The sequence below is a fragment of the Bactrocera dorsalis genome, chromosome 4 (assembly GCF_023373825.1).
Source record: "Bactrocera dorsalis isolate Fly_Bdor chromosome 4, ASM2337382v1, whole genome shotgun sequence".
Lineage (NCBI taxonomy): Eukaryota > Metazoa > Arthropoda > Insecta > Diptera > Tephritidae > Bactrocera > Bactrocera dorsalis.
The window spans coordinates 66,532,003-66,551,594 of record NC_064306.1 but is presented as its reverse complement, the minus strand read 5'-3'; the positions used below and the strand labels follow the sequence as shown (position 1 = coordinate 66,551,594).

Genomic DNA, 19,592 nt, shown 5'->3' with positions numbered 1-19,592 from the left:
GTGGATTCAAATTTTTTTCACTAGACGCTCAATTTTCGATCTAATAGGACTATTATGACGACCATAAATTGAACGTAGCGCTCTTAAAGTGGAGGCCTCTGACACCGAATTTTGGTCGTCTGGCGTCGATTGCTGAGATGGTACGACAGAATGCATTAAATTATTGACTCTGCTAACTTTAAGGATTAGCTGAGGCCATTGACAGGCTGAGGTCACGATTATTGGGAGAGAGATTAAGAACCTCTTCAATCTTCGAGGATCAGCTTGGAATTTTTACTCAATCGCCTAAAATTTTAACCCGGATGCTCGTAATTTTGTTCCTGACAGCTGAAATTATTGACATTTTCTCCCAAAAAACAACAACTACCCAGTATCAAAGTGTGCGCAAAAGGCCATAAATAATTGAAAAGCTGCTGAGAGATCAGTTTTGCATAAATTAACGCGCTAAACGAGCGAGAAGTTTCCAAAATAATTCAACCACACTAATCCCAGGGCATGCTAGCGCACTTCCAGTTCACTTAAGCCATTTTTATGAGTGGCGCGCTATTTTTAGAGAAAAGTCCAAGTGGCTGAAAGTTTTTCTCAGGAAAATTGCCGCCACAAAGCGAAATAATAATAACAAAACGCCAACATGCATATATACACATATAGCTGCGGATGTGTATTTTCTATGTGTTAATACATGTATTTTTGGGTGTGTTGCCGCCATTCAACAAGCGATCGCATTCAAATGGTTGAGTCACAACAAGCACCTTTCCAATGCCAATGGCAATTACCCGTCGCTTGCGGTCTACACTAATTGTTCTAAGCATTTCATAACAAGTTGAGCTGACATACGGACACACAAGCATACATACATATATTTACATATGTAAACATGTTAAGTATAGGCATGATCGCTTAGTTGTGCGTGAAACGCGTGACGTCATTGACAGATTAAGTTACTGTGACTCGTGAAGTTCACGCACACAAGCAAGCAAATAAATGTGTTTATAAATTTACATTTCAATGTATGTGTGTGTATTTAGACTGGCTTTTATTTGCGCTCCGGCTTTCTTTAATTTCTAAATTGGTTTGTTATTCTGCTGACTTCTGTATTTAGTTTAATTTTTATTTTCAACTTTATCCACTTTTTTAAAGCTGAGCATTAAAAAAACAATAAAAACAAAAATAGCGCAGCCGCCTTTGAATAAAGTAAACAAGTTCTACTCGCTCGTTTTGATCATCGCTGGCGTTGGAAGTTGCTGCAGGTAAGTAAATATGTGTGTGTGTATATCTTTGAAAGCAGCTGAGTGTGTTATATGTATGTGATGCGAATTTGCTCATTCCCTTTCGTTGCTCATGACTTCATGCGATCGTGAGGCACGCAAATATTTTTTTTGTTTTTGCTTTAATGACATCATCAACGCCACTGATTGGGTTGATTGCAGAGATCGCGGGTGGGTGCTGTGATCGTAATCATATTTTCGATTGGATCGGTTTGGAGAAGCGTTGATATTGAAATGGAGTGTTAGCTGATAGACATACATACAAATATTTATACATAAATATGTACATGCATACTTACATATGTATATGCTTGGCTATAAGTATGCAGATATACAATTTATTGTTCCACATAACACTTACAAATTAAAAATGTCAATGCATACACATACATACATATGACACTATCACACTAATTTCCTAAATATGTTTTTTTCTATTTGCCTTCACACTTGCACGTTTTTATCAGCGCTTTTGCTTAGTTTCCATTGGCAGCACGCATGGCAATTTTGTTATTTATTGTTTTATGAGTTTTATAACGGAAAGCAGACATGAACATATGCATATATACACATTCACATACTTATATACATTAAAATGCCATAAAACTGCTTCTAGTGTGTTCATTTGTACTTTTAATGGCTAATTCTGGGCAAGCATTTTTAATTTTGTGTATATAAAAAATACAATGTACATATTTACTTGTATAACATACATACATAAGTACATACGTATGTATGTACTCAAATACAAGTGTTTCCAAAAGTTCAACCGCATTCACTAGTGACTCAAATTTCAACAAAGCACCCTTTCAATTATTTAGTGACGGTTATTTTTATTTTTTTTTTATTTCTGCTGGCTTATCTTTTAAGCTGCTATACATTCCTTAATTTATTTGACATATTTACTTTATAAAAACAAATATTTTTCGTTTTACTTTATAAAAAAGTATTTTTTTTTTGTTGTGGTTAGTGTTGAGTATTGCGAGCTTGGAATATTTTTTGTGGTCATTTTGATATTTTTTTTCCTTAATTCATTTGACATAATTACTTTATATTTATATTTTTTTTTTGTTGTGTTTAGTGTTGATTTTTGGTAGATTGGTATGCTTTTTGCATTAATTTTGAAATTTTTTCATTTATTTTTTATTTTCTTTAATTCATTTGACATAATTACTTTATAAAAAATATTTTTTGTTGTGTTTAGTGGTGTTTATTGGCAGCTTGGAATAATTATGCATTAAGTTTTATTTTTTTTCTATTTTTATTTTTCATTTAAAACTTAAATTTTTATTTTTAGTTAAAATCGACAAAAAATGTTATATGTCATATGTATACAATATTATTTATATTTTATACATATATTGTATAATAACTTTTATTTTCTTTGTGATTCATATTATTATTATTATTTTACCGATATCACATGAAAAAATAGTTATATAAATAATCTATCAAAAAAAATAAAAATAAATATTTTAAACTTGAATTTGTCATTATAGCTAAATTAAAACATCAAGTAGTTAAAAATTATATAAAAATAATACATATTTAATTTTTTTGCTTAATTGTTTCGCTATTGACTCTCAGTGAAAAAACAGTTTTGTATATTTTTTTTTAGCAAATAAGCGTCGGAGACCTTATTAAGTACGAGTACATATGCTTTTTAATAGGCTTTTATTATTTATTACATATCCTCTATGAAAATTCTATAAAGGCTTACTTAAAAAGCTGAATATCTTGAGAAGTATTAGTGATAGCGATTTCGACCTTAGACCTTTTTTTGTAGCAAATAGAATTTGTCATGAACATTTTTCCTGTAGCTCTTGTCATTTACGAGATAAATACAAAAAAATGCGAATTTCATGGAAAAGTCAGATTGAGAGCCCCGTACTACCTCGCCGGTATGAGTTACAACTTTGTTGCACTGGGCACTTTTGTAGATTGAACAATTCTGAGAAATATGTGTCTAAAGTCAAAGCGATGCCATAAAATACCTCTGATCTGTAGGTATATATATGATCAACGTGACGAGCTGAGTCAATTTAACCATGTCACTCTGCCTGTCCGCCTATATATACGTGTACTAGTCTCTCAGTTTTTGAGGTATCGATCTGAAATCTTGCACACAATATTTTCTCTCTAAGAAACTGCTCAATTGTCGGATTTGTTGCTAGTGGACCACTATAGCATATAGCAGTGACCCATCAAAATCAAGTCATCTATGGAAAACTTTTTTATTTGGCAAGATATCTTCACGAAATTTCGCATGGATTATTGCTTTAGTCAACTGTACAATTTTCAAAGAATTTGTTCGGAACGGAACTCTGAAACATATAACTGCCATACGAACTGACATATCAAAGTCAAGTTCTTCTATGAAAAACTTTTCAATTGAGAAGTTATCTTCACAAAAATTTGACGTAGATTATAGTTCAAGTCAACGGTACAGCCTCCCAAGAACTTTATCAAATAAGATCACTATATCGTGTAGCTACCATACAAACTGACACATCAAACTCAAGTCCTTGTATAGAAAACTTTTTTATTTGAAAACATATCTTCACAAACTTTCGTACAAATTATTATTCTAGCCAATGGTATAATCTCCGAAGAATTTGTTCAGATCGGAACATTATATCATATAGCTGCCATACAAACTGACTCAACATAATCGAGTCTTTCTATGAATAACTTTTTCATTCAAAAAGATATCTTCACGAAATTTTGCATGTATTATTATTCAAGCCAATGATACAATCTACGAAGAATTTCTTTAGATCAGAACACTATATCATAGAGCTGTCATACAAACTGAGCGATTAAAATTCAGATAAAGCTATTTTTGTACCCTTTTATGCTATAAGAAATGCACCTGTGAAGCGTATTACAGCTTCTGTGTGGTCGAAGTTAACTATTTTTGTTATTATTGTATTTTAGTAAATATTATTTATTTCTTACTATTGCTATTAAACATATAATACTATAAATAAACTCAGCATTTATTTTTTGCAAATATTATTTCTGGTTATTGAATACTATTATTATTATTTAATATATTAATTTCTTTTATTCTTATTATTGACATCAAATAAATATAATGTCAAGCCAATTTGAAAGTTATATAGTCAACAAAACCCTTTACACACAATTGTTGCTAAATAAACGTCAATTCTTCAATTCAATTACACCAATTTTGACGTTTGCTTCCCAGTACTAAATTTTGTTATTTACGCTTTTTATTAAAATCACTTTATTATCACATTTAATTATTATTTCAACTTTGACAATAACATTTAGCAACTCGTTTTGATAATTTTTGAGCAATTTCGGCACCAAAGTCGAGGTTGTTGCACAGCTGAGCGTTCGCAAGCGCGCGCAAAAAGCGAAAAAAAACTCAAAACACGACACAGCGCGGTCACCAGCAACTTGTTCACCGGTTTACCTTCACTAACAACTTTTAATTTTTGTATTATTATCTTTTTTGCACAATCAACGTCACTTAGCCCCGCCGTATTTTGCATGCACTTAAGTAGTATGTAAACACATACACATATACCAACATATACATATTTATATACCCACGCAACTGTGTGTTGGTAGCCGTCTAAGCTTGCATGTGTGTGTTGCTAGCTTATTTCTTACACAAAAAAAATACCAAAATTAAACAAATTATTTATCGCAAATACCTTTTTTTATTTGCACTTCAACTTTATTATCGAATATTTAATTCGATTATTTTCATTAATTTTCTTCAGCAAAGTAAATATTTTTGCGCACTTTATTCCGCACACGTATTCGATACGACCAACACGTTTAGCGTTTGAATAACAACTGAAAACAGAACCCAACGGACGCGCGGACGATTGTTGTTTGGTCGTGCGAATTGCTCGTTTGTTTGCTTGCTTTGCTTGTTGGCTGCCCGTATGCCGTGAGCGTCTGGAGCAGCGGCGCAGAGGCAGCCACCAACGACATCAGCGTTTACCGGTGGCAGCGTGAGTTCTACAATCAGTCCTCGTCACCGTCATCGTTTCCTCCACTGCCAACACCGTCATACACCACTGACGCTCACTTTGCCGGCAAACAGCTACGGGCTGTGTGCGAGCGTCGACGCATTCGGGGTTGCTGCTCAGTCAATTGCGAAAATATCAACTTCAGATACATTTTCGCTCTGCTGGCGGCAGTGCACAGTGGTGTAAGCCGTTTATAAAGGTGAGAAATTGTGGTAAAGAGAGTCTAAAAAGTCAAGCTTAAGGACGGTGCATTTGAAATAAATATAATAGAAGGTGCGTTCAAAAGTAAACAAGACTTTTTGAATCTAGCGCCCCCTGGTGCCACCATCTATATGTCGACTGGTGCGTTAGAATCTGTTTATCGATTGTCCCGTGATAATTTCATGGCATTCCATTGATTGGAAGTGAAGTGTCAGTATGTTTGTGTTATCGGAAATTATCATTGAAATTCATGGAAATGGAATTGAACATCTCCAAAACATTGATTTATCGCATTTTGACCGAAAATTCCGACTTACAAAAGGTGTGTGCACGGTTTGTTCCGCACAAATTGACTGACGACCAAAAATTGCTGAGAATCCAACATTCGAAGGACATCATTGACCGATTATTTGACCAAAAATCTAAATTTTACCATTAACCACTCCCCGTATTCACCTGATATGGCACCGTGAGACTTCTTCCTTCACGGAAAAATGCATTTGCCGTGAAAGGAAAGCGTTATGCAAACGTAGAGGCCATTCAAAAGGCTTGCACCGGCATACTGCCGGCCATACCGGCCAACGAGCTAAAACACTCGTTTGACATACTTTTGGACCGTGAAACACGCTATATTGAAGCAGAAGAAGACTATTTTGAATAAAATAAATTGAAAAAAAAAAAAAAACTGCTTACCTTCGCCTAACTGTATCAAGTGCACGCATACTCCCAAATGTATATTTTTTAGCACTTTTCCCGCCAACCTACACCACTGTGCCACGATACCTTTCAACATTTGACGCTGCCTAAGTGAGGTTTGGGAGCATTTTTTTAGCGTAACGTTTTCTGCACAACGGCGTTTGTTAAATATCTACAAATGTGTGTGTATATGTATATAATTACAACGTGTTGGCGACATCAGTTTAGCGACAACAAAAGCCCGCCTGTCTGCAATAAAATCTGTTGCTTTGTTTTCTCTTGCAATTCCCGGCATTCGCTTCAATTGCTGCTGTTGCAGCACACGATGGCGTTTTATTTACACAAATACACACTTTTGTATATACATAGATATATATGTATGTGTGGCGGTGTGTGCGCATCACATTGCAACATTGTTGCTTCGCTGTTGAACGTTTGAGTGCACGAATACTTCATAGAAGCTGATGAATGATGCATTGCATCAGGTCGGCGGCATCACTTGACTTATATTTGAATTGGATTTCCATTTGAATAAGTCTGTTGCATGTTTTTGCTACCATTCATTTTCTATTTTCTTTTTTTTTGGTGTTTTGTTTTTTTTTTTAGATAAAGAAAAATAAATGAACAAAATTTGCATGAGGTGGGTGAAACGTTGCAGAATGAAGCATATGCATCATATGATGTGCAAGTGATTTGTAATGTGACTCAATTGACGGAGTTTATTTGAATTGATTTTTTTTTTTTTTAATTATTATATGAATATCGTCACCCGATATGCACTACTACTTATCATCAATACATAACCAATGCATAACCAATATTTAACCATTTTATAACCGAAATTCAATTTTTGTTTCAATATGAGTGATTTCTATTACATATATCGTTTTTCCTTCGCCTGTAAACTTATGAAAAGTGACGTTACGTCATTTTGCATTTCAGGCCGATGAAAAATGTACTATATAAAAATTAAATACTTAATTATGTGCCGCTTTATAACCTTACTTTTGACTTTTGTAACTTCTATTAGTAGTTTTCATACAGCACCCTAAATTTTTAGTTACTTCACACATCTAACTAACACACCTGCTAATTTTCGAAAGTTTTACGAACTCTTCCATACTCCAAATTACCGTTAATCACGAAGCTGGCGGCTAGTTTCAATGAGGAAATAACCGAATCTTATGTTTTTTTTATAACGGTTTACTATAAACTCTCTTAACCTCGTGAGTTAAGGCATGGTACTATAGCACATGTATCCATAAGGGTTGATTTTTTATTTCCCATTGTATAACTTTCGAAATGCCTTCATCGTCAAATGAAAATTAGCGGGAAAGTCATATTTGTAAGCATTTGACGCCCATACGTTAGAATACCAGGCCACCCTTAGTGTGTCTTTAATTCTTTTACGCATATTTAATGAAGCTTGAATGTAAATTTCACATCTGTTCTTTAACCAATGCACCGGCTTATTTACATATGTAAAAGCTCTAGCCTTTGGACTATAACAATATTGTTATCGATAGAGAAAGTGGTGGTTTTACAAGTACATATATTATGTTTCAATAAAGTTTCTTTTGTTTTTCCAGGTGACTTTTTTATTTGATAAACCCGTTTTTCTCGAAACTATTTTTTAATACGGGTCAATACTATCTACTGTATATTGTGGCAAATTGTGTGCATAAAACGTAAAATATTTAATTATTCTTCAATATTTATATTGTCGCCTTCAAAGTAATCCCCACCAGATCTAGTACACTTATGCCAACGATTTTTCGGTTCTCGAAACAGTTTTCAGAAGTATTTTTTAGGATGGCGTTCAGTATCTTCAGCGAATTTCGTTTTATCTCTTCGATGGACTGAAAACGGATTCCATGGAGCGGCAACTTCAGTTTTAATAACAAGAAAAAATTACACGGAGCCAAAATCTGGTGAATACGCTGGTTGATTTGGCTTTTGCCTTTAATTTCAGTCACAAAACCTTCTCCGATGCGATGGTGCATTATCATCGTGTAAAATCCATTAATTCCACAAATTCGACGGATGCTCTCACGCTAACGCCTCAATACGGCCGAATAGAACTCCTTATTGAAAGTCTGTCACTCCGGAACAAATTCATGATGTACAAATCCACGAATATCGAAAAAAAATGAGCGTCAGCTTTTTGTGCGGCTTTTTTCTTTCTATTCCGATGATTGTTGATTTGTTTGCATGTCAAACTCATAAACCTATGTATCATCAGCAGTTATAATACTCCTCATGAAAATGTGATCGGAATCCGCACGTTCAACCATGTCCAAAGAGACCTGTTTGCGCTTGTCATACCCAAAATATCCACTAAAATCATTCAAACGGACTCACGAGAAATGTGGAGCTCTCTTGCCATCACTCTAACACTTGCCTGACGATTTTTAAGCACCATAACTATCACTTTTTAATATTTTAACCAGTTGAAGTGGTCGAAGGTCTATCCAGAACGTGTCTTGTCTTCAGCGATCTCCCGACCATCTTTGAAGGCTTTGTACTACTCGTAGGCTTGTTTTTGATAAAACTGATACATCGTGAGCCTTTTCCAACATTCACAATGATTTGTTCTTATTTGCCACAGTAATTAAAGACAGTCTTACAATCTTAGCGCGCTCGGTTTCGCGCTCAAAGTCGGTTGTCAAGATTTCTCGCAAACGACTCAGCTGATCGTCATGAATAATGATTTATCTCTTACACAGGTTTCCGAGATTTTTTCGTTTTACTTTACTTGATGATGCTGTTAGAAGTTCTGGTGTCAGGACGGAGTCAACTTTATTTCCGAGAGACTCCCGGAGATGACGTCGTAATGTCCGAGTTTTAAATATTTTCCTTTGAAAATTTCACAAAACCTTTTTATAATATATTTCTTGGAATAATAAGAAGCTTGAAAAAAATATTTAATATTTTATGTGAAAATAAAATTATTGAAAATAGGCTGTTTTTTGTTCATCGAAACCATGTAACCCTTTAAGAGTTTCCGAGGCATAAATAAAGTTTAGGAAACCACGACTAGCCTTTATTTCATACGTATATAATAGAATTTGATATTATGACAGTTGCTTCTGTTACTTTTTGGAGTGCTTTTGACAGAAAACTTTATTAGTTCATGATATGAAGTTAGTGAAAGTTTGACTTATAATTTTTTAAGAAGCAGCGTAACGCAGTCTTGGGAGTCATGAAGACCCTTGGATCTAAATATATGAATAGGGAGCATATACCGAGCAGGATCCTGGAATACATTTGAATGTTCAGCATATGTGATCCTGTGTGACAGAGAGGAGCAGCCGAACGCAGGCTTGTCTCTGTCATTCTTCCTTTCATATTATAGGAAATAATTATAGTAAGAGTTAGTTCTTTAATTTTTTTTTAATTAAATTTTTGGATTTTTTTGTTGTAATTAATCGTTATTACAATGTACTTGTTCCAGGTTCTTACCCCACATTCGAATTTTTTTTACTGCCATATTCTCTTATTAAAAGAGACCTAAGTTGCCCAGCTGTGCTCATTAAAAAATGTGAATTCGCAGTGGGCCAACAACATGCCCCGTATTTCTAATTTTTATATTCAGAAATAGAAGATTTATATTTAGAACATCACCTATAAGTACACATTTTTACATATGTACATACGTACATACAAGGACTATTTAACATACTTCCGACAGTTGTGGTCACTGAAATAAGCACTGGATTTTCTATTCGCTTCCTACCACCTCATAGCGAAACGTTAATTTTTTATTCGAAAATCATATAATTTCTCATTTAAACTCGCGTTTGCACCAACCAACATGTCTGGTGTTCGAGAAACAACTGAAAATGTTTGGTTATTTTGCCATGAGTATGGCTCGTTTGTTTGCCAGCCGCTGGCCGGTTGAGCACCTCACTCACCAGCGTAAACGTTACAATTCGTCATCGAGTCACCGCTGCCGTCAGCCACCAGTGTCATCCACTTAGCCGGCAAGCGATGCGGCAAAATCGGCGTTAGCTCGACGAAATCTGTGTTGATGCTTTCCACAATGCGGAAAACTGAAAGCTTCAGCTACTTGTTGGGCTGCCTACGGTTGTGCACCGTGGCCACGGTGAGTTAGGCTGCGCGAAATATGGCAAAAAAGAGAGAGCCGCTAACTTTATATTCTTAAATATACTTTTACTTAATACATAATTGGTTTATACCAATAATGACCACTTTTGCAACACTGTGCGCTTAAAAAGTCAACCACCAAAAGCTCCTAACACGAAGTGTCAATTCCCACGGGGGTGCTTTGATGACAACTGCTTTAAATACAGGTCATATAATTGTTGTAGTCTATGATGAAGAAGGCAGAACACAGTGTTAATAAAAAATTATTTTAAATAGTACAAAAATCAAAGACGGTGTTGCCACCGGTATACAACTTTTTAATAAAGCAAAAATTGCTAATGGAACAAGAAAAGATCATATTACAATGGGAGTGACAAGACTATCAGTTTGAAATTTAAAAAATGTATTGTAGAGGGTTGCCACCTATTTTATAATTCAATAAATTAAATACGTTACTCGAGTTTTTTTATGATGAATATTAAGCTAAAGAAATTTAATTAAGCATTCAGTTAAAACTCTGTTTAAAAAGGGGTGCCACCTATTTCAATATTTTTTTATAAATAAACTAATCATATAATTTTATACTTCAATATGGGCATTAAAATAAACAGTTTTTATAAAAAAACAAATACATATATGAGATATTTTTGATAAGGTGGCAACCTTTTAGACATAACTTGATTCAATTAAATTGCTGAAATAAATTAAATTTATTAGAGTAATTTGTTTTACTATCCAGTTTTTATAATACTACGTTAAATTAACATTTGACGTGACGTCGTGTGATGTATTGACGTGATGTGATTATACAATCATATGATCTGATATTGTGATGGTACAAAATTTTTTTCGAGTTATGATCGCGACTACCCACACATTTTCACAAGTCATATTATCTATCGAACTGATGTGATCATGACATGATCTGATGATGTGATTTAAAAAAATTTTGTTATCACGTATATAAGTTATGATTGCGTCTACTCACACATTTTCACATTTGAGCCACATCATGTGTGATAATTACAATCGCAATCACAAAACATGTAATTATCGTAACGCCGGAAAGCAATGGCGCTTATTTGCACATATTTGCAAGACATTACATATATGTATGTACATACAAGTACTATATGCATATACCCAATTTCAGTTATATGATTGTGTCTAACAACAATGTGTCTTTATCTCACATTAACAGCTTTTAAACACCGCACAATGAAATTGCTTTTCCACCTCAACTTATGCACATTATCCATTGTTTTGAGATAAATTGCAACTTTCCATTTGTTGCCGCGCATTCTTGCAACAACTTCTCGGCATCTCATTTAGTGTGCATATTTTTAAAACGGAAAACTTAAGACTTTGTCTTCAAACACCCACTTACTCCTATTTTGGCACGAATAAGTGTGTTATCATATGCAACAAAAGTATGTTGCATATGTTGCACGCATTAGCATAAAGAAAAGTGATGCATTTTGTGCCCATTAGGGTGGGCCTACTTCGTTTATGACAGATAAAAAGAAAAAAATTTCTGTAATTTAGTATTTAGTACTATAGCCATGGCCTGCAGAAAAAATTCACTAACTGAGGTTGTAATGGCATATTGCCGATGAAATAGTAAGATTTTCCGACCTCCGTTGAGGTAGCGGAGAATATTACTGATTTACAGCGAGAGCTGTCAAAATAACATAGAAAAATTATATGGGCCTACTTTTGTGTAGCTGCTAACTTACGCTGATGATATCCATTAGTTCTGCTTTCTCCAGACTGGATAAGGAAACGAAGCGTATGGGTCTGGTTGTGAACGCACGAGCACTCGTCGCACACGCGACTTGGCTCCCACGTCACTGTTAACAGTCATTACTTCGAAGTCGTAGATAATATCGTCTATCTTGGAACCAGCATTAACATCAACAACACAGTCTGGAAATCCAAAGCAGAATAACAGATATTACTTCGGACTGAATAGGCAATTAAGAAGGAAGGAATGGATGATGACAACAACTGATGAGTCGACGTTACGAGTTTTCGAGAGAAAGGTTCTGCGAAAGATTTATGGTCCTTTGCGCATTGGCCACCGCGAATATCGCATTCGATGAAACAATAAGCTGTGTGAGATAAACGACGACATTGACATAGTTCAGCGAATTAAAAGAGGAATTAATGGAGGGACTAGGTAGAGAAGGCCCTGGCTACACTGGGGATATCCTATTGGCTTATTCGACGGGATCAAACCAAAAGGTGAATGGGTTTAGTGGGGTATGTAAAGAGGTGGTTTGCGTATTGCGGACTCTCTGCGCATGCAGAGCATTTTAGGGCATGTTTAGTATGTCAGGATTTAATCTGTCTAGGTAGTAGCTAAACCAGCTACAGTATCCAGAACGAAGTAGCACTAGGGTTACCCTCGTTTAACCCGGCAACTAGAGTTCACGGTGATGTTTCAACCCCAAGAACGTAACCACTGGGCGGGAGTCTATGATAGTGTTAATAGCACCGCTTCGAATCTCGTTTAGGACAGGTCAGAAGTTGGACACATCCGAAATTCTATAGATATGTAACTAGTTGAAGTTCGTCAAGGTATTCTATGAATGTTCCCTAGAAGACGGTCTCGCTTCAAACAGATCAGTGCAGTAGTGATTGCTACAAAAGCTTGCCAGCAGCAACTGCTTGGAAAGGAGTGTATTATGTTCCTAAGCTGGAAACATGTGGACCTCACTTTCGACGAAAAATATCAAGAGCCATCCTGTGGTAGTTCGGAGTGCGGTATTTTAACTTGTCTTCTTCAGTTGTTGAAGCTGTGTAATTAAAGACAGTGAAGAAGCGAGAAAGGTCAACCAGTCAGGCCTTCCCTTTCGAACACATATCATCGATGCTGTCTTAAAAGTTAGATCACTCCTAAAAGCGATAGACTGGCTTAATCCCTTAATACTTATTATCTGGTAATTAAAGAATCTTAAAAAACAACCGTTTTTCTTGGAACGCTTCCCACTCACAGCTGCGCAAAATACATGCAACTGTGATGGCACAATGATGTATGTTGTTGTAAAATTTTGCACATCCGCCGCCCAAAGTAGTGCGCCTACTCGTCTAGTAAACTAGGCAAGCATAAATGTGCGTCCACATGAATATGAATGTGTGCATTTATATGTATTTATGCATAAAAGTCGTCGCCTACAAGCCTGCACCGGTCAATGAATCAACGAGTAGCGGATGACAGCGGTCTTGATTGTTGCCTTAGTTGTCTCAGTGATCGCGTGCCACCTTTTACACAGTCACGCACATATACACATCTATACACAACCAGTTTTTGACTCTTGACTGCGCAAATTTTACGCCGTCCAACTTGATTGCAGCAAAGTGTAAACAAAAGCAGTTTTCAAACAGCCAGCAGACAGATAACCAGAAATCGCTCAGTACGCGAGCACCAAACGGTCATATGATTCTCTATAGAACATTGTAAGACAATTATGGGAGAGACCAGCAACAACGACATGGGACTTCCCGGCTAGCGCGCGACCTGTCAGAAGGCTCTTGACATTGAAAACAAACAAACAAACGCGACAAATCCAGTTTACTGGCTTCGGTTCAGAATCGGTGGAGAATCGCTACAGTTCTTGATGAGCTAATGCTTATGTATGCATGCGTGTGTGTAGCAGGAAGATTTGCGCTTAGTAAAATACCGTTGGTGAGGCCAAAGCCGATTTAGTTGCTGCCGAGACGCGCATCAAGTCGCAACCAAGAACTTTCGAGTGGACGCATGGACACTCTGAGTCTGTGCAAACGGTGAACAGTACAATTTACATACAAACACACACACACGCATAAACGCATATAAATTGCAATAATTAATCAAGTGAAATTAGAAGTAGACAGTGAAAGAAAGAATGTGGCGCACACTTTTCGCAGTCGCCTTGCTCGCCAGTTGCATTTGCGAGAATTGTGAGTTGCAAGTGAAGTTATGCACTTATAATGCATATATGTGTATATATGTACATATACATACATATGTGTATCTGTATGAAAAATATTGAAAAAGTTCGTTTTTTAACTGTTTCCATTAGCTCTCGCTCAGGATGCTTTGCGCGGTATTCATTTCCCCGTGGAGAGCCACGATGACTCCTGCTTTGTGGATGCCGCAAAGAAGTTGCGTGGCATTTGCAAAAATTTGGCTGAATGCGGCTCAGCGCTGAGACGTTGGAAAAATCAAAATATACGCCCACAAACGTGCTACTTTAATAAATTCGAACACATCGTTTGTTGTGAAATCGAGAGAAGTCCCATTTTGGAGCCGATCCTATATATGAAGCCCATGCAGGTGAAGCGGCGTAGTGAAGTGGGTGAGTTCCGCAATTTAAGAATATGTGTGTAATCTAGAAAACTTGTTCTGATAAATGAACTATTTTCTAGATACCCAAGTTTAGATAATCAGAATGAGGCAGATCTTCGAAATTTTCATGCAAAAAACGAACTATTTCTTAAAACAATTGAGTCAAAGTTAAGAGAATGAAGCTAACACTGCTCAAAGTTATATAAAAATATTTAAAACTCTTTTCGAATGTTTTGATATTTTTACAACAATAAAACAATCATCTGGATATCTGGGTTTTGTTAAAAAGGCTATCCTCTTACCTAACTGAAGTCAACAAATCCCCTTAGGCTCATGAATTATCTCATTCCTGTGAGAATAACACAGCAGACTGAGCTATATTCCATCTACCAGTGTGTCCTCTGAACCTATTTGCTTTTGAGGACACTTAAAACCCATAAAAATATTATGACAACCTTTGATCTCAACTGCTACATAAATGCGTATTCGAAAACAAGTGAAATAAACAAAATAATTAAATTTACTAACATATCTTATCATACGCGGTCTACGGCCATCTTAAGTGCAATTTCGAAATGCATTCCCATTTCTCCGTATTTTCCTCTTTAATTACGCTGATCCCTATCACAGCGTGCAATAAAATAATTGTCTTGTTTAAATGCGCATAATTAGATTCAATTGGTTGTGTGCTGACAAATGTTGCCCCATGAACTACATACTTTCTTAACGAGTGTAACATGCAACATGCTCTTAATAACGTCGTTGTCTACGAAGAAACGATGGCTCTCAGTGTTAGGCGACTAGGCTAGTTTAAGACATTTGAATTGGTATATGGAAGATGTAGATTAATAATAGTTATTTGTAGTTAGCAGCGCTCCGAGATTTATTGTTGATATTCTGCTCCTACTGGTTTTTAGTTTCTTCAGGAAAAGGTGGCTCTCAGGATCCTGCATTCTGGCCGCCGTCCGACAAATACACATGCGAGGTGAATCGGGCAATTGCTTCCCAAAGGCAGAATATCAATGATTTCATATCCAAAAAGTTTGTTAATGATGTTTAAATATATATGTAACTATAAGCCCTAGGAATTTCGATTTAATCAATTATTTCTTTCCCTCCCAACAAAATCCTCAAAAAAATCGATTTTTTGACGTCTCTAAAAAGGGCTCCACCCTTGAAAGAAAATAAATGTCAGGCTGCTGAGGATGGGGTGATTCCTTCCGCAAAATATGACGGTTTCATCGGTTTTGATATGTTTGAGAATACTAATAAAAACAACGATAACAAAATTTGAATAATTTTAGTCTCAAGTATACATATGTATATTAAACTCATATTCTTCCACAGAATGTGAATCGCACCAAGGCAACAAATTTTACATAACCATTGTCAGAGGCCAGGCAGCAGCGGTCAATGAATTCCCCTACATGGTAAGAGTTCTAAAAATCTTAATGTGCCAATATTTAATCTATTCTTTTAACAGGCCGCAGTGGGCTGGGTGTCGAATACGGATAGAAGCAGCGCTTTCTTCTACTGTGCTGGCGTATTGATATCACCGAACTTCGTCTTGACGGCAGCACATTGTGCCGGTTTGGGAGGGTAAGCTGTCGAAATCTCATTTAGACGTTTCAGCACTCAAATGAAGCTCTAAATTTTACAGACAATCTCCAACAGTTGTTCGCATCGGTGGCACTAATCTCACCGATCCGCAAACACCCAACATACCGATTAAGCGAATCATAGTACATCCAGGTTATCGCAGTGGCTCTTCATATAATGACATTGCGCTGTTGGAATTGCAGCAGGGAACAAGGTAAAAAATACGCATATGTGAACATTTTAAGCTGACGACTGAGCACATAACGGAAGAAAGTGTCATATTGCACTGAAGGCAGATAAGATAGATAGTTGTTTCCTATGTAATATCCTCCTCGCTCCGCTGTGTGCCTCTCTTAAGTATATAAAGTCCTTAACATTTCTGTTTGCTTTTTGGTTTGTTCGCAGACAGAAACCCGCTTGCTTATGGACCCGGTATGATGTGCCTCATAACAATGTGACAGCGCTCGGCTATGGGCACACACAATTCGGTATACGAGACCTCCACAACTGATTCAATTAATGTAATTTATTTCCTTTAAAATTTTCAGCTGGCACGAACTCGAATGTCTTACAGAAGGCCGTCTTATTTCTGGTACCCAGCGATGTTTGTCAACGCTACTATATGCCCGATGAGAATATATTGCAGCAGGGCTTGGCGAATACGCAGATCTGTGCTGGTGATCAAGAAAATCGCCGCGATACATGTCAGGTGAGCGAGCATTCCTACTTCGTACCTTAAACTTTTCAAACTTCAACCAGTAATCTTCTCGCAGGGTGACTCCGGTGGTCCGCTGATCTTGAAAGTCGATCGCGACATCACCTATTCGTATGTCGTGGGCATAACGTCGTTTGGTCAAGCTTGTGGCGGTGCTCCGCCGAGTATTTACTCGCGTGTTTCGGCGTACATTGATTGGATAGAGGATATCGTATGGCCGATAGCACAGTTGAGTGGTTTCGGCGTTAACGGTTGATGACATCATTTAAGTGCAGCAATTAAAGAGTTGCAAAGATTATTTAACATATATTAATTTTAGTTCTTTAGCTTTATTCTACACTTATAATTGAAAGTAAGCTTATGTCCAATTGCACATGACTATTGATTATACATAGACACTTTATGAAAATAAAATTTACGTCCACATTTCCTTGAATTGTGCGTACTTTAATAATAAATTCACGTTACATATATTATATACATATGTAAATACATACATATGTCACCAGAGTTAAGGTTAGTCTTTTTATGATCATAATATAGGATATATAATCAGCCTACTGAGCATACTATTTGCAACATCGTCACCCATCTTGAGATTCAGCATTCAATATTGGATAATATTCCACCAAATAGACCACGTCCAGCACGCAGTGAAGAAAATATGTATATAGTATAGCAGCCGTAGCTGAGAGTACACGAAGACCGTGGTGAATTGATTGGGTGCCGTTCGCAGCAACTCGGACTGACGTATGGAACGACTTGGCATATTTTACGTGGAGATTTCAAATTGAACCACCAAGCGGCATCGTTTCGCTTTAGCCAAATTCTTTTCAACGTTGAGGCCAATTTCTGGCTCAATGGGTATGTCAGCAAGTAAAATTGCCGCATTTGGGACAAAAAGCAACATGAAGAGATTCAAGAGCTGTCATTTCATTCGAAAAAAACAACGGTTTGGTGTGGTTTGTTAGCTGGTCGTTATCGTGCAATCACCAGGGGCCTTACTCTGTGTCTCGATTCGTAAATGTATTTTCATCGAAATTCGATGTGTGATGTTACTCTGTGCCAGAATAAATACGTGCAATTTTCGTTTTTGCTTTCTACAACTCAAAAGCTAACGAATATTTTATTCGAAAATTGGCTTGAAAATCCAAAAATCGAGTTACAGAATATAAAAAATTGGAATTCGAGGAATTTTTTTTTTCGAATGGAGTTCCAGAATAGACCCCAGCTTACGAGGCCATAGAAATTCCTTCTGATTGTGGAGGAAGTTTCGAGAAATAGCAGTTAAACAGCAACAGCAACTTGAGGAACTCACTGTTTAATTCATCTCAATTTCGATTTTTTACCAGAAAAAGTCGGAAGGAATGTCGTCCGTTCTGATAGTTTATAGTCCACCTCTTCAGTCCTTGAGGGAGCGTGGTTTTTTCAATGTCCTGCAGTAGCGTTGTGTGACTGTGCTGTGCACTTTTAGAAAGTGAAGTGCGTAAAGGTCGGGAGTAGCAGGGCCTCAAGCGCCTTCACTACTGGGAAGAGAGGAGTTATCGTACGATCCGACTCCCCTTTGTTCGCGAGTTTGTAGAACCATCCAAGTAAATACTGCTAAGTTATTATAATTATATTGTTGATGATGCCGTGCTGTAACTCCGATGTTAAATTTTTTGCTGACTCCTGCCCAAAACCATTTATTAGACAGTGAGAAGACGAAAAATGAAAGAGAGCTTTTAGTTTTTACGTATACCTAAAATAATTAGGCGATTTTTCAAAACTTTTATTGTTTTTTTTTGTTACGCTTTACTTGGTAGTTTTTTCTTTGAATATTTTCTAGCGTATTTTCATTCATATTAATTTTACATTTTTATACAATGTTTTTTTGTGTTTCTTTTTAAGTTACGTTAAATAAAAATTTTTAAATTACACGAACTAATATTTATATTAATATGTAATGCTTTTTATATGTATATGTATATATATATTTTTTTTTATAATTATATATAAGTAAAATTACAAATTTCACATATTCTTCAACGATCTGTTTTGTTTGTTTTTGTTTTTGTATTCATCTGCAAATATCATACTTCGACTTTCGCACTATTTAACTAGACTATATATATATGTATATATATACGTATATAATATATATGTAAATGTTCGCTTGTAGACTTGTATAGTTCTGTGTGTGTATGCGTGTGTGTGTTTGTGGGAGTTTTTTGTGTGAAAGAATTCAAATGTTTTAAAGAGGATTTGGCGCACATTTGTATTTCAAAAAAGAAAACTATCTCCGATTGCGGAAATATATTTATTTATTAATAATTAATTAGTTTTACATGTGTTGGCTATCCTCTAATTGCATCACACATACATACACATCATTATTGCTAATCGAGAGCGAGAAAAAAATATTTACTCTTTTACATCTAAAATTTCTATTTGATGTTTGTATACTTTGTTGTAGCAGGTTTGCTTTTGTTTTTGTTGTTTTTCTTTTTCTTTACTTTGTATGTACATAGTTGCTAAGTAACATTAGTTGCGAATTAATTTACTTTACTTAAATGTAGGTAATTATCATCATGCATGTAAAGGTGTGTGTGTGTGTGTGGGTGGCCTAAACGTTCGCGGTTTTCATTTAATTTAAATTCATCTTTTTATGTTTGTTGTTGTGGTGT

The 19,592-nt window shown here is 36.0% G+C and overlaps 2 protein-coding genes across 13 annotated transcripts in view; one reads left to right on the top strand and one right to left on the bottom strand.

Moving 5' to 3' along the window:
• LOC105223685 (uncharacterized) overlaps positions 1-5,135 on the bottom strand; it is a 54,262-nt gene extending 49,127 nt beyond the window's left edge. For 3 of the 7 annotated variants that reach the window (XM_049454180.1, XM_049454179.1, XM_049454181.1), the window contains exon 1: positions 4,955-5,135. The gene's annotated coding sequence lies outside the window, so the exon portion shown is untranslated. The remainder of the gene's footprint in view (positions 1-4,954) is intronic. The other 4 variants (XM_049454182.1, XM_049454183.1, XM_049454185.1 and 1 more) reach the window with 4 other exon arrangements.
• An 8,771-nt stretch (positions 5,136-13,906) lies between these two features.
• The window catches only part of LOC125778058 (serine protease snake), a 9,692-nt gene continuing 4,006 nt past the window's right edge, over positions 13,907-19,592 (top strand). Inside the window, exons 1-8 of one of the 6 annotated variants that reach the window (XM_049454191.1) lie at positions 13,921-14,224; positions 14,347-14,622; positions 15,960-16,042; positions 16,096-16,211; positions 16,273-16,425; positions 16,617-16,699; positions 16,760-16,920; positions 16,985-17,362. In XM_049454191.1, coding sequence (XP_049310148.1) covers positions 14,170-14,224; positions 14,347-14,622; positions 15,960-16,042; positions 16,096-16,211; positions 16,273-16,425; positions 16,617-16,699; positions 16,760-16,920; positions 16,985-17,182 — 1,125 coding nt within the window. In that variant the 5' untranslated portion in view covers positions 13,921-14,169 and the 3' untranslated portion in view covers positions 17,183-17,362. Of the gene's footprint in view, positions 14,225-14,346; positions 14,623-15,959; positions 16,043-16,095; positions 16,212-16,272; positions 16,426-16,616; positions 16,700-16,759; positions 16,921-16,984; positions 17,363-19,592 lie in introns of those variants that run through there. The other 5 variants (XM_049454196.1, XM_049454195.1, XM_049454193.1 and 2 more) reach the window with 5 other exon arrangements.